The sequence below is a fragment of the Colossoma macropomum genome, unplaced genomic scaffold (assembly GCF_904425465.1).
Source record: "Colossoma macropomum unplaced genomic scaffold, Colossoma_macropomum, whole genome shotgun sequence".
Lineage (NCBI taxonomy): Eukaryota > Metazoa > Chordata > Actinopteri > Characiformes > Serrasalmidae > Colossoma > Colossoma macropomum.
In genome coordinates, this window is record NW_023494802.1 from 16,222,034 (window position 1) to 16,249,085 (window position 27,052).

Here is a 27,052-nt window from a genome sequence, read left to right on the forward strand (position 1 = left end):
ACCTTGCATCTCCATTTTTGTCATTTTTTAGTTTTTGACATGATTCAGAAATGCCTGTTGCCCTTTACGTTGTCTGTAAAATTCATGATGAATGGACCAAAAGAAACGGCCCAAAATGACCTGGAATAAAGTCTGGTTCCATTGACTTACATTAAAAGTAAAGTAGGTTTTTTCCTTCTCCTGTAAAGTTACCATTTTGGAGATACGAGGTTTTCTTCCGACAACAGCGAGATATATTTTACGATATAACATTAACTGATTCAATGATGTTTACTCTAGTTTAGGGCCGTTTTACCTCATCCAGACCAAATTTGTGACCAAATTTGTGACGGCAAACATGCGCGCATTAGTCAGATCCCGCACGCTTTTTTTTTCTCTCCTTCAAGCCGGGCTGTTCCAAAGTATCCTACTTTGTAAAGTCTCTGGGCGTTTATTTTACAGAAGTGGCAACGCAGACCTATATTAAAATCCAGTTAAGATGTTTTTGAGAGAGAGAGAGAATTGTGATGCATCTAAGTATTGATTATTTTTTATTATGTATGTCAGACAAAAACCTAGCAGACCATTTCTACTAGTTTATCCAACATGAAACTTTCACACAATTCTCACATTCTTTCACACATTTCAATTATATTTAAATATGTTTAAAAAAAAAAATGAAATAAAATTAAACAAAAAACAAAAATGAAGACAAGGTTTTGTTCAGACAGCAATGATAGCACATTGTATGATATTAACGTATGTATTACAAATACACAGTAGAGTTTAAAAGTCTGACACCATGATCTTTTTTTTTATTTATTTTTTTTTTACTTTTTTTTTTTTCAAACCTGGAAATAAACAGAAGGTTTCAAAATGTTAAAAAATTAAAACAAAGACAAGTAAAATGAGATATTTCTAGGTCATTATTTAAATTTAAGCAAATTAGTCTTATGCCTTCCAGCGAAACATGTGTTCAAATGACCCACCATGAGTGTGTTTACATGCACTCAATAACCTAAACATAATCGGATTTCTGCAGTTATCTGATTATTCAAATGGTCATGTAAACAGCACACTCGGATCTAGAAATCCGATTAAGAAATCCGTTAAACATAGCTGGACTTTAGTTTAGTAATCAGATTTCAGTGCATGTAAACTCTTACTCTGATTTCTTTCATATTTCTCAGTCTGCGCATGCGCAAAACAGACTGAAAATAAGCAAACAGCGTTGACGTCAGACTCAGCAAAACACTTTTGGAGCGATAATGAAACCAACTACATTCTCGACAAAATGAAGGATTTAAATATTCTTCATCTTCAAGTGATGTGATGGTTTTTAAAAAAGTCATGAAGTCTGAGTTCGTTACGTTTACGTCACGTCTTCTTCTGTGAGTTTATTGGCTGGTTGTATCCGATTACTGTCTGACTCATGTAGATCCAGAGTTTCCACATTATCTGATTATCTAAAGTGCATGTAAACATGTTGAATGTATTACTGACAAAATCTGATTTTCTGCAGTTATCAGATTATTAAATGCATGTAAACTCACTCAGTGCACTCAGATCTACTTATCAGAGGCTTTTGGGCAAACTATGTATACTGTTAATTAAAGCAAAAGGGGCACATAGAGGTCAAAATTAGAAGCCATAAAAAACAAAACCCTAATCTCAGTTAAAAAAAGAATTATGGATTTTCTCCTTTCGGATTAAAGAAATTAACATGCCATTTTTGTACAAAAGCAAGTTCCATTTTGTTGGTCCTGATGTTGTAGGTTAGCCCTGTTAAGTTCCTGGGAAGTCAGGACATTTTTGAGAGGATATTATTTTTCTGAAAGTCGGGAGATTTCTGTCCTCAAAAATGTACCAAAACAGACACACACACACACAAAAATGTATGACACCATCATCACCACAGACTTGTCCATCCCCCATCCATCTCTACCCTTTTATCAGACCTCAAGAGAGAAGAAAAACCTCTCGCTCGTTTACGTAACGTAACATAGCTGTGCAATTTCCTCTCTTTCTGCATGTCCGAATAAAGGATGGAGAAAAATGAACAGATGTACTTCGCTTCCTAGAGCCTGTTCCCTCCCTCGCCTGAGCTTTACTGAGCAGATCTGGCAGGATGAGTGGAGCAAAGGGTGGGAATGGGCAGGGAGGTCGCAGGCCAGGTCATGCCCATCTGGGCTCGGAACTGTGGGAAACATTCCTGCCTGACTCATTCGTCCAGTTTGGCTACTGAATCCCAAGAGGAAAGCCCTGATATCCTGCTCAACACAGGATTCACATTCTAATTCTTGCTCTCTGTGTTTATGTGGCGTCTGGCCGCTGTTGTTTATATACAGAAAATGTTGAGAGAAAAGTTTTAGAGAGGAAAGATAATAGTTGTGCAGAATGTGGAAAAGACAGACTGACTAACCGACAATGTGGGACTATAGGACACTAAGAAAAGTGACAAGAGGAGGGAGGATTTATAACAACATCAGTCAGCTTGGTAGAAGCGCTTGGCTGAAAGGTCCTGGGAAGTGTCTGTGTAAAGTGCTGTGGATCTTGGTTCAGGGCATCTACAGGTTTATGCAAATGAAAGACTTTTCAAGATCTTTTAAAGCCAGTTGTAATGAAATTTTGAAATCAGTAGCAAAAAAAGATGGATTCTTGGCTGCCGTTTCACATGTATAATAAATAATGTTAAGGAAAGTAAAATCAGTGGTAAAATTTGTGGTTAAATAGGGAACATTGTTTTGCCAATGTAATAAACTGCAGACGAACAGATGACCTCAGGCAGAAAATATAAAAATGTAAGACTTTTAAACTAATGACCTTCTAACTACCTGCATTTAATGACAAATGGACCAACACAAAGGGTCTTAAATTGCAGAATCAGCACAGGGTCTTCTACTAGGTTTATGTGTTTCCTCCTCACATAAAATCAAAATTTTAGATTTTTGTTACAGCAGAGATATTTTGTTTGTATGCGTGTATTTGGTACCTTATGTGGAAGCTCTCTCCATATGGCAGCACAGAAAATGCAGCACACAGTGATCTCTTAGCACAGATAAGCACAATCCTGCAACAGACAAAGGCACACATTAGAAAACACATACTCAACTTTTTCTCTTTCAGGGTCAGAAAAACGTTTGTGCACAAGCGCAGAGATAAAACATGTCTTGATGTGACCGTAATATACTAACAATGTGTGACATTAACGTTCGATTTACTAAGACTGCAGCTTATCATGTAGCCTCACCCATCTGCTAGGTGTGGGTGATAGGAACTTAAATTTATATTACGGTATTTTTTTTACTATTCAGACAATGACGATACAAAAAAAAGTGGGCGGCACGGTGGCGCAGTGGGTAGCGCTGTCGCCTCACAGCAAGAATGGCCTGGGTTTGATTCCTGGCCGGGTGACCAGGGTCATTTCTGTGTGGAATTTGCACGTTCTCCCCGTGTCTGCGTGGGTTTCCTCCGGGTACTCCGGTTTCCTCTCACAGTCCAAAAACATGCAGTCAGGCCAATAGGACATGCTAAAATTGCCCCTAGGTGTATGTATGTCTGTCTGTCTGTCTGCCCTGTGATGGACTGGCGACCGGTCCAGGGTGTATCCTGCCTTCCGCCCAATGACAGCTGGGATAGGCTCCAGCACCCCACCGTGACCCAGAATGATAAGCAGTTTAGATGATTGTAGCACGGCGTGTGCTACCCCGGGCTCAAGGAGGACGCTGGAGGCAGGGTTTAGGGTTGCAGCAGCCATCTCTTTAATTCCTCGCTCGCTGCTCCGCCTCCTCGTCACCGCCCCCAGCTGGCGGCTCAGCCGCCCGGGTCGAAGGTGAGGTGTAGTGGAGCGGCCTCGCTGCGTAACAGGGGGCGGGGCCCAGGTGGCGGAGCTCGGGACTCGCTTCTTCCCCTGGTGCCTCTCGTTACCGGCACCGTCGTTGTCTTCCTCCTCCCGCCGTCACTCGCGCCACTCTGAAATACTTGGGCTTTTTGCTCCGCCCCCTCCACACTCGTGGCTCTCTTCCTGCCGTCCTGGCCGAGGTTCGTCGCCGCTGGGTGTTCGGGCCCCGCCTTCCCGCCGACTCTCGCGGCCGTCATAATCGGGGCCCGGGGTGCGGGCGCATGCCACACCCTGGTGCCTCTCGTTACCGGCACCGTCGTCGTCTTCCTCCTCCCGCCGTCACTCGCGCCACTCTGAAGAGCTCGGGCTTTTCGCTCCGCCCCCTCCACACTCGCGGCTCTCTTCCTGCCGCCCTGACCGAGGTTCGTCGCCGCTCTCTCGCGGCCGTCATCGTCGGGGCCCGGGGGGCGGGCGCATGCCACAATGATGTATGTATGTACAATGTGAAAAAAGTTACAATAGTAACAGTAAAAATAACAAAAATAAAATAATAATGCTAGCACCATTATTATTGCTACTGCCGCCTCCATTATTATTACTATTATTATTATTATTATTATTATTATTATTATTATTATTATTATTGCAGCAATAGCAACTGTGTAAATACTACCACACTCCAGTAGCTTCTTCAGTATAGAAGCAGTTTTAAGCCATTCTCTCCTGCATCCTCTCCTCATGTTTGTCTTTACCTTATCAGTCCTCCTTAGCTTCATTCTGCACCTTGTATTTGTGTTTGCCATATCTAAAAAAGATAACAAGCCTGGAATGGTGGGCTAAGTTTATCACATGAAGTTTACTCTGTGCCCGTTGGACGCGTTTATGAGCTGACTGGTTCATCTTCGTCGTGCTTAACAGGCTTGACACGACTGCTCAATCAGAAGGCTGTCCAGGGTTAAAAAAAAAAAAGCACTGTGTTCATTTGTGACAAATTTGACCATTTATTCATTTGCTTAAAGAATATCTGTAGAACTTTCTTGCTGCCCCACTCAGCAGTACAAACGTGTGGAAGACCAGCGCATGTGAGCTCAAGCAGTCTTCAATACCCAAAATGTGACTAAACGTACACGTCACGGAGAGTAGTCCAATCAAACAACCAAACAAACAAACAAACAAACAAACAAACAAACAAACAAACATGTTCCTTGCCACTGTTTAATTTTATGTACACTGCACTTTAAATGTAGCTGGATTTGTCAGGCAAACGGCAAATCTGGCAACCCAGAACGACAGGATGAATCTGTTTTGTCCAACACACAGCCAGGTCCTTGCTCAACAGAGATAACCAAGAGTTCAAATGGAAAGCCTCGCAAAAAAGTACAAATAATGTGCAAACACGCAGCGTTACGGGCAAAACTGAACTTGTTCATGATGCTTCGTGCACGTGGCTCACACCAAACAACACTCACTTTATACGCACGCCTGTGTTAACCTGTACTGATTAACATAGGAGCGACTGTAAGCAGCAGTCAGTGGTGCAGTTTTGTCTACATCACCATTTTGTTTGTGCTGTTTGTGGTTCACTGTGTTTGGGCTAATCACAGTAACCACGGTACCGCAAAATTCATATCAGGAGAGAACATAATACCAGTATTCACTTTTACAGCGACATACCGCCCACCTCTCCCACCTACTGTTCACTTGTGAGATCAGAGTTCTTTAATAGTACTACCAAAATACTCCACACGGGTGTCTACTTCAGCTAAGAAAGCAGAATTTGACTACAGGCACACACTGCAGCCGCATCACAACACATTTTTCACTGTGTCTTCTCACAAAACACTTCTGGTCATAAGAGTTTAAACAGGTTTTCTGATGTAAACATTCTTTCAGCGTGTGTCCTAAGCTCACTCCTCCATCTAACCGCTATGTCTGTCATCGCTAACGTCTCTCAACACGTCTTTTCAGATTCTAGTCTTGCGGGGCCAGGCGCGGTCACTTAAAGAGGACACTTTTGGGAACAGCTTGTTAAACTGTTAGTGCTGGACCTTCTCTAATCCTATACCCTCTTAATGCCCAACTAAAAACACAAGCAAAACAAGCTAGTGAAAAGCTATAATTAGCTATACACTGTTCAAGATTAGTGTTTCAGCTACACTGAGTTTTTTCTGCGGTGTTCTCAGGGCACAAAAATCTCAGATGTGCTCAGTTCTACGAAAACACTTCAAATATTTTGTTTGGAGACAGTCACTTAGCTATCTGATGTCTTCTAAAGCTAAAAAGCTAAAAAAACTATTTTGCAATTCTTAGGTTCTTAGGGGAACTTACATCACATCCATGGGCTACGATATGGGCTAACAACAGCTTGTTATGGACTAACGATAAGCTTGTTTTCCATCTGAAAACGTTGACGAGTTCACCATCGCCCTCTACTTTGAGCTCCACTTTCACATTCCCACGCACATTTATCCCAAATGTTCTAATGGTTGTCCACAAATGTACTCATTACAAGATCACATCTGGCCCACGAGATGATTGAGGCCCTAATGCAAATTTAAGTCTAGTTTCAAAAGGAAAATCAACACAAAACTAACCGCCGCAGGTTTCGCTCATAACACGCCGGGCAGAGTGCGTCCAATGTGCGCCTGTTTTAGTGGTAGGCAAAAGATGATGCTGGCACACACTGACAGATACACTTAAATTTACATTTATAGAGTGAGAGTAAATTTAAATTTAGATGCCAAAGCCGTAGATCATGAAGCTACTGCAGTGCAAGCTAAGCTAAAATTAGCGCCTGGATGCTATTGTGCTAACAAAAACAAATCTTCAAAGCTTTGACAACAAACCACGTTATTTACAGCTATACTTGTTCACACAACACGTTTTCAGCAAATTAGAAGCCAAATATGTAATATACTTCAGGAAAAACGTTGTACATCAGTAAAATAGATTTGACGAGGCTGAAGTTGGCTTCCTATTAGCCAGCTTCTTGTTCGAATTTTCCCGTTCCACCTTAAACGGTGCAGCAGGTACATTCTGACGCCTCAGGCGAAATATGGCTCATGTGTTTCACGTCATTGATCAGCTCTTGGGATCGGCTAAGTTAGAGAGATATCGGCTGATCGCATATTTGGGCTGAAAATCGGCCAATTCCGATCAATCCTTCCATCTCTAACCACAAGATACGTATTGCCACTCAATGGTAAGACTATGGTTATGTTTCTTTGCTTCAGCAGTCTGCACAGGCTGCTCAGTGGTGGTTCTGTGGAGATGCTGACCATTGATGAATGGTAGTAGAGGCTTTTGTTAGTCTGACAAAGGGCACCTATTTGGTAAGTGGATCTGATAAAATGGACAGTGAGTGTAGATACAAGGTGTACCTAGTACAGTGGCTTCTGAGCGCACATTAGTGAACATTAATTAAATACGTTACATCAACACTGCTGCTGTTTTTCAGTGTGTGTGTCTTAGCAGGAATCCAAAAGAACCCACAAATCTGAAATATGTACATTTAAAGTGTCAATATCATAGAAAACGAAATTTCTCTCCTTTTTCATAATACAGAAATACAGGGCAGCCAATCAGAGCCCTCTCTGCATAGGAGTCTCTATAATTTTCATGACTCTCCATTGCTATGAGTAATAACACTTATGGCTGGCAATAATTTAGCATCAAATCTCTTTGTGTGTTTATTTTCTCCAAAAACATCCCCGTAAACTCACTCTTAGGTCCACAATGCCTGCAGCGCAGTGCTGATGTGCTCTGTTTGTTTGTGGCTGGCAAGCAGCCTCAGCTGCAAGACAGGAGGAAGGAGGGGAAAGGGTTTGGGACAGATGTCGAGGGTTTGAGTCGGGGGGATTTGAGGGTTTGTGTTATGCTTCTTATCCCCTGAGCTCTGCGGTTCCTCCAGCCATGGAACGACAGCTATGTTTATTAAAGGCTTATTATAAACAGTCCCACACTGTTACTGACACTTTCCACTGCTTTTTCCCAAGCTTTGGCTTTTTTTTGCACAGGCTGTCATACTCCGGCTAGTGGAGGAAAGGGAAATGAGTGATTGGAGAGGCTGATTAGATATTTTCCACTGGCTGGTGGCCAAATCTTGACCTAAACCTAACTCTGAGTGACTTGATTTTCTAATAACAAACCATTTTTATATAGTTTATAGCTGCTCACCCAGCAAAAGCTAATATGATCCCAAAGCCAACTGCAACAGGTTTGATTATATTTCCCAGTCAGGGCATTCTTAGGGATATGTTGTGTGTGTGTGTGTGTGTGTGTGTGTGTGTGTGTGTGTGTGTGTGTGTGTGTGTGTGTGTGTGTGTGTTTGCGCGCATGATATAAAGAGAGAGGGTCAGGTGCAGAAGCCTGATTGAGATCAGTTCTCGCATAGCTCACTGAAAACGAGTGCGCAGGTGCAGTGCTGTGTGTGTTTATGTGGGAACCACGGAAACATGAGCAATTTCTGTGGTAGGAAGTTGGGAAACGTGTGTGTGTGCACGAGTCAATGAGAAAGATGTGGAGTTAAAGGTAAATCATATGGTCACTCTAATGAACACAGGTGATCTTCAGGGCTGTGAGAGTGAGAATACCAGCCCATCTGTGAAGCAGGAGGACTGTTTTGCCCTGTTAGCTGCGCCGGTTGTGTAGGCCCTGGTTATGTCAATGACCATGCTAGCATTTAAGGAAGAACATGAAAGTTGAAAGAGTTGAAAGGCCTTAAAATGGATAAGAAGGTTGCTTTGCTTGACATGTGGATAACATTAACTTAACATTAATTAACATTAATTAACTAGGTCAGTACTATTTTGTCCCATTTGCCAATGTTTGTGGTTAACTTCACAGTAGCAACTGTAGTACGTTTGCTAACCCACAACCTAGTTAACGTTACATTACTTACGCTGTTGTTTGCTCTAATGTTATATCATGGCAATTGACTGTACAACATTTGTGAAGGGTTTTATGGCCACAAAAAAGTGGGGAAGAGCTTCTGAAGGAGCACCGCAGGGAGGGGTGTATGTGTTTTGCTGCATCTTTAAATGTGGCCTCCAGCCCCAGGCTCGATCGGTATTGGCTATCGGTAGATTGTAATGAACGACGATCGGTATCGGCCCCAAAAACATTCATCGGTCCATTTCTACTTTTGATTATGCTAAAAGTGGGCATAAACTGTAGTCATGAAGGGGCAAACCTGATTAGCAGTGATGTTCAGATGTGTCACACTGTTCAGATGTTCTTCAGTGGGTATCATGGATCTTAATGGGTGCCAGGAAAACATTCCCCACTCATCACGCTGCCACCACCGGTCTGTACTGTTCACACCAAACAGGATGGCTTCACTGACTCAGGTTACTTGCACCAAATTCTGATCCTTATATCAGCATGTTGCAAAATGAACCTGGTTTTGTCCTACCACGCAACTGAGACGTTATACTCTTTGTGGGCTGTTGTGTTGGTGACTCTGGCCATTCTCCTTTGATCCTTTTCATCCACAAGCATGTTCATCCACCTGATCTCCAATCACTTACCAGTTTTTTGATTTTTACACTTGATTTTTATACTTGATTAAATTTCGAAGCCAAAGGCAAAAAGGCCAGAACGACAACAGTTTTGGAGATGCTAGAACAAACACGACTCGCATCACTATCATGCAACGTTTAAAGTCAGTAGGTTATTCATTTGGCCCATTCCACTGGTCAGCTGAACACTGACTGATGCTTGAAACACTAGCATGCCTGACTACACACACAGCAGTCACACAACGTATGACAGGAGCCAGAATCTGTGAGGATATCCAGACATATCCAGTAATATTTTTTTAACACACTAAAAAAAATCAAATGTTATAGGGCTCTAGTGCTGCACTGATAATGATACTGTATTGGTGCCAATACTGGCACTTAAATACAGTATCAGCATTTTCAGCAGAGGACACTGAAACCCTGAATCAATATGTGCCTGACAGGGTCATGCATGTGTGCCAGTAGATGGACCCTGATATATACTCTATATATATATATTATATATATATATATATATAGATATATATTCTTTCTAAGAGGTATATTAGGTTCACTGGCATGTCACCAATAAGCACAAATAACCTGAAATAAATACACAATGCAAAACATGCAAACATGCATTGCTCCTTTCCCTGCCTAGCAAGGTCAGGCAAGTCAGGTATCCTTCAGCAATCCATCATCTCTAGCTGTGTAGTCAGCTGCAATCTGAGTTAATGTTAGTCCAGGTTGTTGCCGAGGGAGCAAACACCGGAGAGATAGATGGAAGGAACAGATGGTCACCTGGGGTAACGAGCCTTTAGCCTAGAGTTTGCCTTTAGCATAGCAACTCCTAGCAACTTCTGTATCCTTTAACACCACCTGCAGGGCGTCACCATTGGACAACTACACCAGACAACATCCATGGCTCATCATCTGCTACTGACAGCATGAAGAGCTGTAATATTTACTGAACTCCAACACCATCTGATGCTTGCAGATGTCAGAGACTGTACAGAACACACGTATGAGACAAACATTACTTCAGAAATTTGGATGTTAAACAACATTTAGGACTGTTTTTGCTGGGCCCATAGAAACTGTTGTGTGCTTATGCATTTGTACCACAGCTTAGTCAATATCTTGTTCAGTGCTGTTCTCACTATTTCGCACTGTAAAACTACTGAATTTACTTCAGTTGTTAAATATGGCTCTTATTAAAAGTAAAGGGGCTATTCCAGGGGTCGGCAACCCAAATGTTAAGAAGAGCCATTTTGTCCCTTCAACAAAAATCAAACTACTTTGGGAGCCACAACATTTTATGCCCATCTTACCATCTTGTCTGTAAATATGTCTCAGTATGTGCTAATGTACTAGTGTAGGCTAACAGATTTAACATAAACGAAAACGCAGACTTACTTTGCTCTGCTTTAAACTCTAGCTCAGCTATAGCTGCTTCTCTCGCATCTGTCTCAACGTTTTGTATGAGGCTGAAGTCACTTCTCATTCGCCAGCTTCTTGTTCAAATTTTCCCGTTCCACCTTAAATGATGTCTGAGGCACCAGAATGTAACTGCTGCGCCATTTAAGGTGGAACGGAAACATTAGAATGAAAAACCGACTTCAGCTTTGCGACTTTTTAGTGTTTGACAGTTTCTCATTGCAGATTAAATGTATCAGGAAACTAGCTGGAGTGATTATGAACGCAAATAAGTCAAATGGTCTCCGAATTATCGATGTTCGTCTTAATTCTTTCTCTTTGCTGTTTCATTAGCTACTGGTTAGGTGAGATTGTTGTCGTTGCTATGGTGACCAGCAATCTTCAGGGTTAAAGGTTGATGAATTAGCAGACATAGCCTACATTAACTTGGGCGTTTAAAACCATTTATTGTTAAAACTGTGTTAGAATGATCAGCAGAGCTTTATATTTTTACCTAAAAATCTAATTCTGCTGTGGAGCTGCAACAGGACAGTAAAGAGCTGCATGTTGTCGACCCCTGGGCTATACTACATTATACCAAGTAAGTTCTAGGACTCCACAGGCATTGTCCCAGTGCTGTTGCATGGATAAATATACACCATGCATACACATACAAGTACAGGGGTAACAGAAAGAGCTGTCTGCGCTGTGAGAACCTGCTGCAGAAAAGCACCAGACAGGATAAGGCTCATTTTAAGCACAGGTGGGTATCATCAATTCTGTCTGTCTGCACACAGACCTCTCATCTATTACACTTATGCAACAATAGCAACAACAACAAGGGCAATCCAGCAGATACACAGAACAGAAAGACAGACAGATAGGGCTGGGCGATAAAACGATAAGTATCGCGATATAACTTTTCCTCGATAGAGCGATACAACATGTTCGATAAATGTTCGATATAATACACCCTTCTCACACTTCCACGTTTTAGCGCAAGGAAAGCGACACTACTCTGCTGTCGCCAGGAGAGGGCGCACACTCGGATTTTTCGACTTGATTAGAGAGGGAGGGGGCCACGAGTAAAAAAAGGGTCGCCAAATATACTTTAGCAACGGTTGAAACACGGAGTTATACATTCCCTGTTTGAGTGGAGCGACCGGCGATCTGCTCTCCTGTGACCGAGTGTGAGTGACGAGGTCAGTGGCGTATCTGTACTGTCCTACAGCGAACTCACCTCTTTACTAACATCGTAACAAGCTTTAGCAGCGTTAAATCACGTCTGCAGCGCCGTGTTACAGCGCCAAACCGTCATATTTTAGTATTAGTGCATTCCTAAGCAACGAAAGTGAAAGAAAGACGTGGATTCATGAAAATTACAGCCCTGATTTAAGTGAAAGTAAACTGAGGAAGCTGTGAGGCATTGGGAAGAGAGAGAGCGCTGTCTTTCCAGGTTAACTGTTTTTAGCTGCTGGCTAATTGCAGCAGTGCTTCGTCACAACACGGTGAACTGATGATACTGTAGATCAAACAAGACACAAAAGCACCGCTCTCAGTTTAAACATACCTAAAAGGAGGACTCTGTGACTGGTGTGAGAGATTCACACTGCAGATAATGCTTTTACACAGCGAGCGTCAGATATACTGCGGTTCACCCCTTAAACTACTGCGATAGCATAGAGAAACCCAGCCGTCTAGCTGGTGTCTGAATACTGTGATCTGCTCTGACATGGATGTGGTAGGAGTGACCGCAGTGACCTACCGAACCGAGTTGACGTTGTTGAGAAACTAAAGAGTTTAGCGCTGTTGTTGGCCACTTGTTTAGCATTTGTACCGGGGTAGCCGAGCGCTCGTCACCAGACAGCTAAAAATAATCTGTTTTCTTTCTTAAATTATGACTATTACAAAAATTGCAGCTGTGCTTTTCAAGCTGATAAAAACAGCTCAGAAACTTTCTCCCACTCTCCCAAGACAGATTTGTGAAATGTTCCACTGTTTGCCGAGTGTTTGTCATGATCGGACCATAAGTGATAGTTTAAAACCACAATTAACCACCCAGGAGCAAAATCAGCCTTCAAACTTGTAAGAAATAATGATTGGACATTTATCGCGATATGTATCGATATCGAACGATACGAATTTTGTTTATCGTGATAACATTTTTGGCCATATCGCCCAGCTCTACAGACAGAAGAAGAAAAGGCACTCAGCCTCTTAGTTGTTTACATTGAATCAGTGTGGGAAAATCAGTCATGTTTATACACACCCATACTCTTTCATGCCCACACAAAGAGAGTAATATATAGCCTCTAATAAGTGGTTCTATTACGACTCAGCCTAAGGCTGTTATCACGGGCACGAAACCCACAATAAAGAGGATTAAGCAATAACAAACACGCAATAACAAACACTTGCACACACCTGCTGCCTCTGGTGTCATACTGTCTCATGTTCTTAATGAAATGGACTTTCTTCAGGGAGCGCGGCCGAGGAGAACCAGACAGGTTGCGGGTCCTGGCAGAGAGACAGACAGAGAGAATTGTTAATATAAAACATCAAAATAAACATTTTTTATGGACAAAATAAAGATGTCAAGTTTAGAAAATGACCACACACATATTGATAGTATCTTTCACATCAGTTGACTGATTGCAACGCTGCGTTCGTAATCAGAGCCAGCTCAATTATCTGCGCTGTGGAGAAGCATTAAAATCAAGCTGACCAATCTGAACTCTAAAGTCATGGATGCAGTCCAAACAAATGTGCGTCACAATGGCAGCAAAACAGCTCATCTTGCTTGTGCTACAGCACAAAAGTGTAAAAAAAGCAACAGGTTCACTATGAAAAGCAGAGGGTAAAACAAATACAGTGTGATTCAAAAAGATTCATCCAATTTCAAAATAATTTATTTAACTTGTAAATCATTACAGAACAATGCAGTAAACTGTAAATGGTTTAAATGAGCATAAAGTTTATTATGGAATTTTACAAGTGCTCAATATGAACCTCCTCCAGCTGTACGGACAATATCGTCATGGTCAAATTCATCTGAAACCCGATTGAGCATGTTGGGTCTCTCTGCACTCACGGCTCTTTCAGTGCAATTTCAGAGATCATCCAGTGTTGTTGGGAGTGGCACATAAACAGAATCCTTAACGCACCCCACAAAAGCCACAGGGCGTGAGATCTGGTGACGCTGGTGACCTTTTTCTTGGAACTGTTGGTACCAACGACGAATGCTCTGAGCTGTTGGAGGTTCACTGACATACTGCCAGTCAGAAACTCTATGACTCCCTCTTTCAATTGGATTGTGATTGGTTCCTAGGCGCCTCTCGGTTGTAAAAAATATGGCGCTTTGAAATCGGATGAATCTTCTTGAATCACTCTGTATATTGTGGACTACCATATATACCATATATATCATAAATCTTGCTGTATCTCAGTCTGTTCATGCCTGGCCTTTTTTGTTGAGTATTATTTACCCTTTGTGTGCCTTTTAGTTGCAGTGCTTAAAATAACAATGATAAATTTGTAATAGGTAATAGACATATAAAAGCCTCCCATGTTTTTGTTATGTGCATTGGATTTCTCCCTTACTTTAGACAGAACTGGAGGATACATCTTCTGTGCTTTTATAACTCTTGTTCACTCATCTATTTTACATGATGGTCTTTAATTGCTGTCTCTCTGGGACCAGGACTCTGCTGCAGTTATGAATGAAGGGTAATGGCTAGAGAAGTGGTTTCCTCTTCCCTGTGGGCATCTCTCATTATGACTAATGAAGCTGCCACTGACCAGCTCCACACCAGCTCGTCAATCATGGCTGTAACAGACACTGGGTGCATATGCAAGCTGGCCAGCACAGACATATTTGTGACTCTTCCTTTCATCGTATGGCTTTGTGTCTGCCAACGTAATTATTATTGCATTAAGTCAGTGTTTCCCAGACCTGTTCCTGGACTCCCTATGCACTGCACATTTAAACGTACTTACTGCCCCCAACACACGATTCAACATTAGCCAATGAAGTGCTTCAAGAGGTTGAAATGGGTCTGTTAGAGAGCAAAGGGAGTGCAATAAAATGAGCAATGCAGGATTACACTGACATGTTTAACCTCAGAGAGTTTAGCAAAAGCCATCAGCTCAACATATTGAGGCACAACTGACAACCAACAGATATTAAATAAATATTTTTGCTTTTATTTATTTATGATTCTTCATATTGTTCATTTTTGTGAAGGATAGAGTTTATATTTGTATCTTATTTTTTTAATTAATTACTTGCTTCTAATTAATTGTTGTGAATTAATTAATTAATTCATTCATTCATTCTCTTCTTGTTACTTCTTGAGTGCCGTGCTCTCCCTTTGCTGCTGTAGCACTGAGAACCTCCCCACTGTGGGACTAATAAAGGATTCCTTTCTTAAGGTTCTACATATTTATTAGTGCCTCACTATACATTACGTCTTGTTTCAAGGAGACCTGGAGTTTGCTAGCACTGTCCAGCGTAGTCTGCCCAGTTACTGCTACTGCTGGTATCTGTAGTGTTTTACCTGTAAATCGCTCTTCAGACTCAATGTAGTTTGGAGATAAACAAATTCACAGAATCACAGTATTTGGAAATAACTTTGGTTTTACCATAAGAGAGCCATCGACAGAACTTGGCATTTAAAAGTTGTATATGAAAGACAGCTACAGTCAAAGAGTCACAGCGACAGCAAATGAGCAGATGGGCTTCAGGTTGGAACTACGGATGTCTGAAATGTTCAAACTAGTTTAATTGGATTTAGTGTGGTGCAGTTTGTAAAACAGTGAATAAAAATCATTGTAGTAGTTTATCATACATGCATGTTGCTGTTGTCGGAAGAAAACCTTGTATCTCCAAAATGGTAACTTGACAGGAGAAGGAAAAAACATACTTTATTTTTAATGTAAGTCAGTGCAACCTGACCCTTTTCCAAGTCAGTTTAGGTCATTTCTTTTACTCCACTCATCATGAAATTTACATACAATATAAAGGGTAACAGGTATTTTCATATTATGTTAAAAACCGAAAAACATCAAAAATGGAGATACGAGCTTTTCTTCCGACAACAGCGATGCATATGTTGTAAATAAAACCATTTCAGATGCTTATTGTGGTGACAGTATTGTGTATTGTGTTAACAGTAGCTTTAATTTTTAACGGACCTTTCATTCAGGTGAAAATCTCAGTCCCTTCACTTTTAATAAGAACCACATTTAAAAACTAAAGTAAATTATTCTTATTACACAAAACAAAAAAAACAGGACAGAAAAACATATAGATAAACCTATGGTGTAGTTCCTGCGGTGGTTTCTCTGGGTCTGGCAAAAATGGTACTAAATGTTTTACATCATCTGATGCTGCTGACCGATGGAGGCATCTTCTAAAGTTCGCTCCCTCGATAACAAACTGGACTAGCTTTACCTCAGACTGTAATGGACTACACACTGGGAGATGAGGGACTGCTGTGTTTTTCGTTTTTACTGAAACGTGACTAAAACATCCCTGACTCAGCAATTTAGCTGAATAGAACAACCTTTTTTGGCACTGTTTTTATGTTATCTGCGCTTATTTGTGGTACAAAACACTTAAAGATAAACTCAGTATACCAGATGCACTGATACATCACCCACCACTACTCTAATCTTTTAATGGTCTTATGTTATTATACCACTCTTTACAGCAGGGTGAGAAACAGAGGGCCAGAGCCCAGCACAGTTTGGTAATTTCCCTGCCCCAGTTAAACCTGGCAATTAACTGAAGTGCTTAAGCAGCTGTTTCTGAGCAGAAAAATCCAAAAAGTGTGCTGATCCCAGCTCTTCAGGACAAGAGCTCCTCACCCCTTCTTTACATAGACTACAACATTAGCAGTCACCAACTGCTCACCTTTATTTCTATAGCAATGCCGTACTTTTAGATCCTTAACAGATTTTTACCGGTGATAATTTTCAGTCATGGCTGGGAACATATGATGAATGATACCACATCAGTCCACATTAGGAGGTCAAACCCCAAACCAAGCACCTAAATCTGGCAATTTTCTGTTCCTATTATAATTTGTCTCCACTCTTATGTAACAGTAGGCCTACATGTGCAGACTGCTGTGGGCTGCATTGAAGGTTGCAAAAGGTTAAAGAGTAGATGACTGTTCTTAGAAATGGCCTTTTCAAAGCCCACACAAAATTCTGTTCTGTGTTTAATCATTGTGTCATCTCCCGTGCTGTTGCCCGTCTCGCTGTAACAGGAGTTGCACAACATGTTACCCTGCCTGTCTCTGCTTCTCTATGAGAGATTTACAGATTTTAGCTAGATGCTTTGGCTGGGGAACCAGGGCGAGACCACCTTCTGTTCCATATGAGAAAGTGTTACACAACCGTGCTTTGCAGGTCTAGCACAAACAAACCCTCCACGCAATCCCCCTCCAGACAGGCCCTTTATCTGCTCTGCTTTTCGAGCCACCGGCGACCTGATGCCTTGTGCAGGAATTTAAATTACCACTATCCAAACCAGACAGGCAGAGAGCACATGTCTGGACAGAGGGAGGGGGAGACCCAAATGCATTCTGAAAGGTTTTCTCGTCAGAAACGTGTCAAACCTAAGACAAACTTTGTTTTCCTCTTATTCTTAAATGCTATTTAGATAATTCCTTCTCTGTTTATCTGTCTTGCTTAGTCCTGTTGCCTCCTTAATACCCCAGTCCTGGTCTTTCTTTAAATTCCTCAGTCCTTTTACTTTCACAATGAGCAAATGAGACAAAAAAGAAAAAGAAAAAGAAAATGCACTGGAATCAATGACTGTAAATGTCAATGTCATTTGAAATGTCAAATCATTACGGTTAAAATAATCAAATGAATGTGAACATTTGGCTTTTCTATTTTTCTCTCTCAATGCAGTTTGTAACCACAAACACTGAGTTATATTCAAAAGCTGGAGAAACTATTTTTGGACCGTAAGATCAGACAGTCAGTTTGTCTTCCATTTTCTGAAGTGCACGTCATGGTTTTCTCAAAAGATAAAGAAAACCACAGACATGTCCAGTGCTTGAATCTCAGAATAGATCTCTCTATAAAAAGAATGTGTTTCCAATAGAGCAATTCTAACCAGACTGTTAGAGATGAACACAGGGCTGAGCTAGAGGAAGGATTAATGCACTATCCCAGCATGGACAGAATCTCTCTCTCTCTCTCTTTTTATAATCTCTAGTCCAGTGGATCTCTGTGCCTCAGGACATTGAGTGAGTGACGGCTCCCGGCCAGCAGATGAGGCTGGACATAGGCAGGCCTTAGGCACGTCACTGGGCTTTGGGCTAAATACCCCGTAGTAATCCGCCCCCGGCTGGACCACGAACGGTATTAGAGCGCTTGGCCTGCCGGCCCAAGGGACATATGGCCTGATTCCATGGTTGAAGTGCCCTGGAGCACACAAGCACCTCACTGAGGGATTCTGACAGGCATTTAGACTGGACTACCAGTGTCACAAGGTCAAAATAACAGTGTGGAAGAGAAGAATTCTTAGAAGTTGCGGTTACTGTCAGTGCTAAAAAAGCACTGTAATTTTATATTAATGCATCTCTTACAGAATTTTTTGAAAAGAGAAGAAATGTCTGCCAAAAGTGCAAATTCTAAACGTTCAATCTACGCCACATCTGTGCCTGCACGTATAAGATATTAGGAATGTGAGATTTTATTATGATCTCAATTTGATGAACAGTTATGGATGTGTAGTCATTGTAAAAGCAGTAGAGCTGCCACTGATCTGATATTAGGCATCAGTATCAGGCAGATAATCAACAGAAAATGCTGTATTTTGGATCAGAGGGAAAAACAATTAATCTAATTCTATCCTGTAACATGCTGCCTGAAATAACACACACATTGTATAATGTCTTGTTGTTTAGGGCTGAGTATGAAAACTCAATACTTTTGTGGTACCTACCAAATTACTTCAATACTATCAAAAAGCTCAATGTGACTTAGTACCAGGTATTCAGTTCAGGTATCAACATCCATGAGCCAATAAGTATGCTTGTTCAAAAATCTAGACAATCTAGGTGATTGGCTGTTACGTTATAATCTGTAACAGGTGTGTAAAGATTTTACGATCCGATAAATTTTACGATACAACAGATATTGTAATATTTGCATCATAACATGAAACATTTTTGATACAGAACTAGAAAAGAAATGTTAACTTCAATGCTTATTTTTGTATTTATTTATTTTTTGGTCATTTCCAAAAGATTTTATTCGTAATTTCCACTGTTGTCTCTAAAAGATAACAGTGATTCTTGAAGAGACAACTGGCACAAGTAGTTTTCTCTAAGAATATAAACCAAAGTGGAATATTCATATAAAATATTAAATAAAATAAAAAAAATGTAAACTATTAAACTACGAAGCTACATCTCAATATACAAGTTCATTTACAATCAGATCTTGTTGGGATCTTTCGTTCTTGCTGAAATGGGTAAGAGGGGATTTTCTAACGTTGCTCAATCATTTCCAGCAAACTGTGGAATCTAAAACTGAATAGAGGTGGACTCCATAACCAAATAGAACTGGACTTAACAACTGCATAAATTTGCTAATTGGTACCTGTTAACACCCCTAGCAAGTTATTTGTTTTGGCTTTTCAGCTGCTTGAATCCTGAAGGGAGAAGTAGCTGCTGAGACTCATGTCTTCTCCACAAGACCAAAGATGGCTTCCTACTTCTTATTCTTATTATTACTTCCAGCTTCTTATTACAATTAGCTGTTCTATTTAAGGTGCAACAGAAAACCTGAATATAAAGCTGGCTAATTTTAGCTTTGCATTTTCCCCTTGTTGCGGTAACTGACACATTTGGGTGATGTCTCCACGAATGAGTTAGCGCATTTGAGGTGTTTGTTCAGTCTACCACTCTTCGCTCATTATTACTGTAATCAACTGAGAAACTTCACCATTTTAAACAGCTTGGCTAATCAACCATTCAAGGTAGGCTAACCAAATTAGTTTTTTTCCAGTTTTGAGAGCTGCACAGAGGTTTTTTTTACCACACTGATGGTATCACGAATTTTACAGCATGAAATCTAACCATGTTCGATTCACAATACATACTGTCTTGAGACCCCAGTATAGAAAAACTGAATGTGTATTGTGACACCCTTAATCTGTAAGCATGTTATTATGTATATGTCAGTGCTTGAAATATGTCCACTTCCAACACTTTACACTTATTTCTGCTTGAAGTCACTCCCACTTTGGGTTTGTAATACAAACAAAGGTATCGTTCAGTAATCATTATCGCAGTCAAGTTATCAGTACTGATTTTAGTATAGAAACATTTTGAATAATACTCAGCCCTAATGTTGGTAGTTGTGTGTTTCTTCCTGTGAAGCTTCCTGTGAAGAGTGTTGGAGTAGTTTGTGCATGATATCCTACTTTTAGACGCTCATATTAAGTGAACAGCTTGAATTTCAAAGAGCTCATTTTAAAGAAGAAAGATTGAAACAGCTTATACTCCGAATTTCATAAAAAATGGGGTAATGGGACATGTCTAAAAAGCAGTCCTCATAAAAACAGCCGTGTTTGACATTTTGTTGCATTGGAACAAATGTAAAAAAGCCAGACGTGCAGATTCTCCTAAATTCAGAGATGTACAATTCTACCCACTCCCTAGGTCTCCCCTAATTACACGATACTACCATCGCTAGGAGGGTGATGGCTACTACATGCCCACTCTGAGTCATGTGAAGCCAGCCAAAACATCCTTTCAAATCATTACCGATATCTAAACCGATACTGTTGTCTACCGATGACTAAAACCAATGACATTAACCCAACGTCACTAGGCGGCTCATCACACACGGAGGAGAACGCTAACTGCCAGTTCACAATCATGCTGAGGGATGACGGGGGCGGAGGGAGGGCCATCCTACCCACCCAGAGAGAGCAAGGCCAACTGTGCTCCCTTGGACTCCTGGCCACAGATGTATGCAATTCATTGTTTACCTATTTAATTAATCAAGTATACAACTGCACAGAAAAACAGTACAAGCGAGTAACAATAATACATGTAGACCTCTAAGGGTTAAAACACTTGACACATAATATCTGGGGCTTTACTGGAGGACAAGCGGTGGGTGATGCACCATTAAAAAGGCACAAGTGTTTTCTGAGGGTTTGGTTATTTTTGTGGCACTGTCTCTTGGCTGAAGTGTGCAACAGCAGGGCTAAAAATACAGATGCAGGCATTTATCTTTGTACATTATATTCTCCTGAGCTAATAGTGCTGCACATGGACTTGAAACTCAACTGCAATGGTTCTAGTACTACACTTGAACTCAAATGGCAAAAGTGGCCACATGTTTGATCTCCAAAGAGGGAAATGCATTTTTTTAGCCATAATAGCCAAAAGTAATTTCAATTATGTACGTGTATTATACAGACGCACACATTTAAAGTTGGTTTGATTCAGTTTCCCATGTTGTGAGATACTCCAGTCATTTTGCTATATAGTATTCAATAGTATTAACATGTAATAACGCAAAGATGTGTAATTACGTAGTGAGTTATGCAATGAATTACTTTTACCTTCTGTATGAAAAGGTTAGAGTCTGTGGTTCCCTATCATTTCCATTGGTTTAGATTAAAACAAAAATACAAAAATCTGGTAAAATAAATGTTTTTTTTTATGCAAAATAAGAATGCACCCTAAAGAAAAACATACTTTTTTCAAATAACTTCTGCTTATAATCACAAATGTTATATCAACGGAACATTTAGAATCCACACTTCTGACAAAATTTCTAAGCCACAAGTGAGAAATAAATACCTAATTATACCTCCAATGTAGGGCTGAACGATTACTGAGAAAATATCTAATTGCGATGATACCGAATAATATTGTGACTGCAATTTAAATTGCAATATTTTATAAATTGATTTGCACTCTTATTAGGCTCAATTTCCCCTCTAAAAACTGGTGATGATGGTTCTTCAAGGGTTCTTTAGTAAAGACAATGGTTCTGTATAGAACTAAACACTCCACAACCCATGTGCATGCTTAAAAGTTCTTTGCATGGTAAAATGGTTCATTAGATTTGTGGAGAATGTGTTGTATATGGTTCTGTGTAACATGTTCTGAAAAGGGTTCTATATAGCACCAAAAAGTTCTTCTATTGTTACAAGCTTGACATCCTAACAATAGCAGAACCCTTTTTGGTGCTACATAGAACTGTATACAACACATTCTCCATCATTTATTTGATTATACTTCATTTTTAATATGACTTTTGGCATCTTTTAGCTATATCTTAGCTAATGTTTTTACTTTTATCTCTATTTTTATCTCTATTTTTTATCATTCTTCTTATTCATTTTATTTCTTTTATTAGCATTCTTTTTATTTATTTTATTATTGTCAGTTTATTGTCTTACATCTATTTCTTTTATTTCATTATGTTTTTTTATTTATTTTATCCCTATCTGCTCTGTTACTTGATAAGTTGTTATATTGTAATTTTAATAGTTTATTGATTTAACAGTTTACTGGTACCTTCTTATTATTAAATTTTACTTTTACGATTTTTATTATTAAATTATAGCATTTGCTAATTTTTTTACTGTACAACTTCTCAGTCCCGGATTCCTGTATTACTCAGCTACATTGTAAATGAGGGTCTCCCTCAATGTATTCCGAGTTTAAATATAGGTTGATTGATTGATTGATTGGTTGATTCTGAGGAACTATTTCACCATTGCAAAGAACCACTTAAGCATGAAAATGGTTCGTTTAGTGTTTATGGTTCTATATAGAAACACTGCCTTTTCTAAATAACCATCTTTTTTAAGAACCTGATGGTCTTTTTTTTTAAGAGTGTAGGCTTTAATTAAAAAAATTGCAGCTCTTGCGATTTGAAAATGCAATTTCAATATAAAAAGGATTAATCTTTCAGCCCTACACCAATGCATCACAAACACACATTCAAAGACCCTTTAAATAGAAGGCAACCATTGGCGTACAAATCTTTAATTGCACGTCATGCCACTCTTCCATCTGACCTTTGCTCTAGCCGCTTACTGCATTGTCTTAATCGGTCATTAAGGGTGGCAATTTGCTCTAATTCACACTGTTGTAAACACCAGCCTATTTAAAGCACCCGACTGGAAGAAAGTGTGACGTGAGTAGGAGAAGAGGTGAACTATGCATAGCCAGAACAGTTAGACCAGAACAGCTAAGGTCCAACACTGCAGTCCTCCACTTTGACCAAGCACACTTTGAGTCTCAGGTACAAACTCAGGTTGTACTATGGACTTGACTGATACAAGGCCATGACTAAGTCCTGTAGCATGTCCAGAACTGCCTATTTAGCAAACACTTCTCATTCTCTCTGAAACACCGACATAGAAAAGGTCACAAGTTATCAGTCTTACACATCACATGTTCTTCAGCTCTGAGGAAGTGATGCTCATTTGCGTAAGAGTAAACATCTGAAGTAGTGGTGAAACACTGAAGATGTTGGGAATGTATACTGCCTTTAACTTTATTACTGATTAATAGAACATAGAGCGAGCAGCATTAACCAGGTCAGCCCAATTTTTGGAACTGTAGCCAAGAGAACTCTTGGTTTCCTAGGCCAATCAATCACCAAGGTCCTTTGTTCACTATTGATGCTGTTGATGTGGCGGAAGGAGAAAGAAAGGGGATGTACTTTAATACAGATTAGCAGAAGCTGAAACATTGCTACATACCTAGGGAGAGCCTATACCAGCAGTGGTTGTCATTGCTTTACCCAGTGTTTCTGCTATACATCTTTTGTAGCTGCTTCAGCATTTTATTGTGGTTGGGGGCGAAGGGGGTCCTGGGGCTCTTGCCTGCCACCACTGCTGAAAAACATGCTAGAGGAAACACTGTTACCTTTCTTTTCTTTTTTTTTTTTATTTCTACATTCTTACTGTGATTCTGAGAAGTGTATGTGGGAGGAACCACAGCGATAGTGTGCAAGTTAAAGATTAAAGAAAAGAACAGTCAAATAAAAGAATAGCATAATGGTGCAGTTCAGCAAAAGCTGTGGTTGTAGTATATTGCTATTTTTAATTTTATCATGAAACTGTAATTAATCTAGTTAGAAATAATCGAACAGTCACACTGACTTTACTGCATGAGGCTGTAGTGTCTGTGGACGCTCAACACGAGGCCTTTTTATCTAAGGTCATTTCAGCTGCCGTCAAAATCAGCTAATGTATGAGAGTTGAGACAGTGTTTTGTCTGATTTGTGAAACCTGATGCTGTGGTCTGAAGTCCCAAAATGTACAAGGTACATAGAAATCTTTTGTACAAACATGATATCTGCTGGCTGTAACACCACACATTGCCCACCCCCCAGACTTCCCCTCCACACACCATCACCAGGCATTGGCCTAGCTATCACTACAGATTATATTAGTAACTGCATTATTTACCAATATTTTTGATAATTAATCAAGTAATCAGAAGTTTTTTGTTAAATACTTCATTGGAAGAGGACAAAATAGAAAGCCCTTCTGTGGCAAAAATGTGAACGTACACCAAGATCATACATTTTTTTATTTTATAAATCAAGTAATCAAGTTTAAGTGCCTAATCGTGACAGCTCTAGCACCATCCACAGCTACTGCCACTGTAAGTGAAAGAACTAATGGTATTCAGTCCCAAATCAATCACTAGTATTACGTGCACAACCTCACATCTGAAGCTGTTTCCCTATGCTAGCGACTTCCACTAACGTTCGAGGGGTAATATGTTCAGGCCTGCAGATGTGACTGTGTGTTTTGTGTGCTTTGATCTCTCCAGGCATTTGGTGTGAGGGTGTGTGCAAGCCTGTATGTAGAAAATGCCAAACGTCAACTATTCACACACTGCTGACTTATCGTCCACTTCCTAGTTTTGTGATGAAGCGAAGCAGATGTGCGTGCGTGCGGGTGTCAACGCCAATAATGACCACACCCATGCTATAGAAGGAAAGGGGAAGAGAAGGAAAAAGACCACCCGCTGCTCAACAAAAAGCAGACATCAGGCCCTCATCAGCCTCAGCCATACAGGATAAACATTACCATAAGTATGGCTCTCTCAGTTCCTTCTGTCAGATAATGTGATTTAATGTGAAGTTTACCATGTTTCGCCCAAAGAATGGCCAAGTTTGGGCAAACGCAACCCGTGTCATGATGACGTCGTCTGAGTTCCTGAGAGGATCAGGGACAGAGGGAGCTTTTTTGTGCTCTTTGCAGGACATTTAACCCTTGTGTGGTGTTGGGGTCTGTGGGACCCATTTTAAATGTTTGCCAAAAGAAAAAAATATGCAATTTATAATGATTTCAACCTCAGATTTCTTGGTCTTCGCTCATTTTCTGTGAAGAACATATAAAATAACACATTTTCAGTGACTTCACTCTGTTCACCCCCCCACACATCTATATTACACGTGGTGTTGGGTGAACTTGCGGGGAGTAAAAGTGTGGAGGTGCTGTGTCCTTCACTCTGTTCTCCTCCTACATGACCTGCTGTTAGTGTGTGTGTGTGTGTGTGTGTTTGAATATTTGTGTGTATGTGTGAGAGTGGATAACATCGACAGGCTGCTGACTGGCTACAGCTGCTAAAAGAGAACCCTACGCTGGACACTTGTGATATTGTAAACATCTGGTATTTTTACATAAATTGTTATGGTTGTATTGATTTTCAAAAACAATAATGCAGTGGGTCCAGCAGACCACTGAGTAACACACACATCAACACCACACAAGAGTTAAACAGAGGAATATGTGGGAGCAGACTGAGACTGAGCTTTTGCTTCTGCTGACGATTTTAATATGACTCTTCAGTCATAATCAGATGCGGTTTAAGGTCTCAATCATCTGCAAGCAAGTCTACTGGCAGCTGTTTGTGCAAACAAGGCGTCCTTACTGAAAAGAGGCTTTGAGCAGCCTAAAGAAAACCACACAAACATGCCGATTCACATGCAACCGAGCAGAAACTGCACCAAATCAACTGTTTCAAGCTGTGTTTGGTATTTTACAACTAAAAGGCATCAAAAACATAACATAAAGCAGTATAAATCAGATGTAAAACACTGCAGCCTGTGTGTCACACCCTCCAGTGTGATTCAGCGTGAGCTGCTGCCTCGCCAACCACCATGTTCAAGCTGAATTTGTTTCATGGTGCAGACGTGGATAAACGTCGCCTAAAAGTACATTCAAGAAAAAAAGTACTGTTTCTTCAGTGGATGAACTATTCAAATAGAAGTATTACAACACTTTGGGTTGGAGTGAAACAGTATTAGGCCAACAACTCAAGTTCCGTAGAACTGCAGTGGCACTTCTGAGGACACACTCTCAGAAATAAAGGTAGTAAACTGTCACTGGGGCAGTTCCCCTCTCGTCACTGGGGTGGTCCCCTCAAGGGTACATCTCAGTACCTTTAGTCAGGGAACATAACTGTACCATAATCCACTGAAATGATATTGTACCGAAGTTGTATTGACTCCACACACCCCGTCTCGCCTCCAGGCTTTTTATTTTATTGTTCTCTTTTAAATCATTCGGTTATGAAAAAGGTACAAATACGAACTTTTCACCTGGAAAAACATACTTAAGGTTCACAATCAGACCTTAAAACCACTGTTGTGCCTTTGAGGGAACATTTACACTGTTTGTACCTTGATGAACCAAAAATGAACCTGCACAGAACCTTTATTTCTATCTGTGCACCCAGCACCTTGTCTACCAACCCAGAGACTGAAGTTTGTCCAGGTAGTCTATATTCTTTTCTTTTTTTTGGATCCTGTTTGATCCAAAATGAAATGCTAAAGCTGGACAGTGAGATCTGTGTGCATCAGCAAAACAGTCCAGATGATGAACCAGCACAGCAGAATAAAATTAAACCCAAAAAAGGGGGAACTAAACGAGAACTTGAGTGAAAAGTACTTATTTCCTCACAAATGAACCTGAGTTTAGGTAAATGAATTATGAGAAGACCCTCAAAAGTACAACCCCTTCAGAAAGTGAAGCTGCTGAAATAACGTTACATGGAGCTGAGGAGAAGTTAACAAGCCACTACCCGCCTCTGACTATAAACAAAAGACAGATTCATCCATACGGAATAAGGAAGTGAGCGCAAAACAGAGCAAAGTCTCATTTTACAACATGAGTTTTTAGTTAAAAAGATTAACTCGGTACAGAAAACAGACCCTGACTGCCAAACATCTCCGGCTGACGCGCTTCTTCTGCCACAAAATTACTTTTGAATGGGAACCGTTGACACGTAGCGAACTG

At 40.4% G+C, this 27,052-nt stretch overlaps 1 protein-coding gene across 1 annotated transcript in view; it reads right to left on the bottom strand.

Moving 5' to 3' along the window:
- The window catches only part of cables2b (Cdk5 and Abl enzyme substrate 2b), a 43,505-nt gene that overhangs the window by 15,863 nt on the left and 590 nt on the right, over window positions 1-27,052 (bottom strand). The window contains exons 2-3 of the mRNA XM_036591450.1: window positions 13,162-13,254; window positions 2,972-3,049 (exon numbers count right to left, since the gene is read on the bottom strand). Coding sequence (XP_036447343.1) covers window positions 2,972-3,049; window positions 13,162-13,254 — 171 coding nt within the window. The remainder of the gene's footprint in view (window positions 1-2,971; window positions 3,050-13,161; window positions 13,255-27,052) is intronic.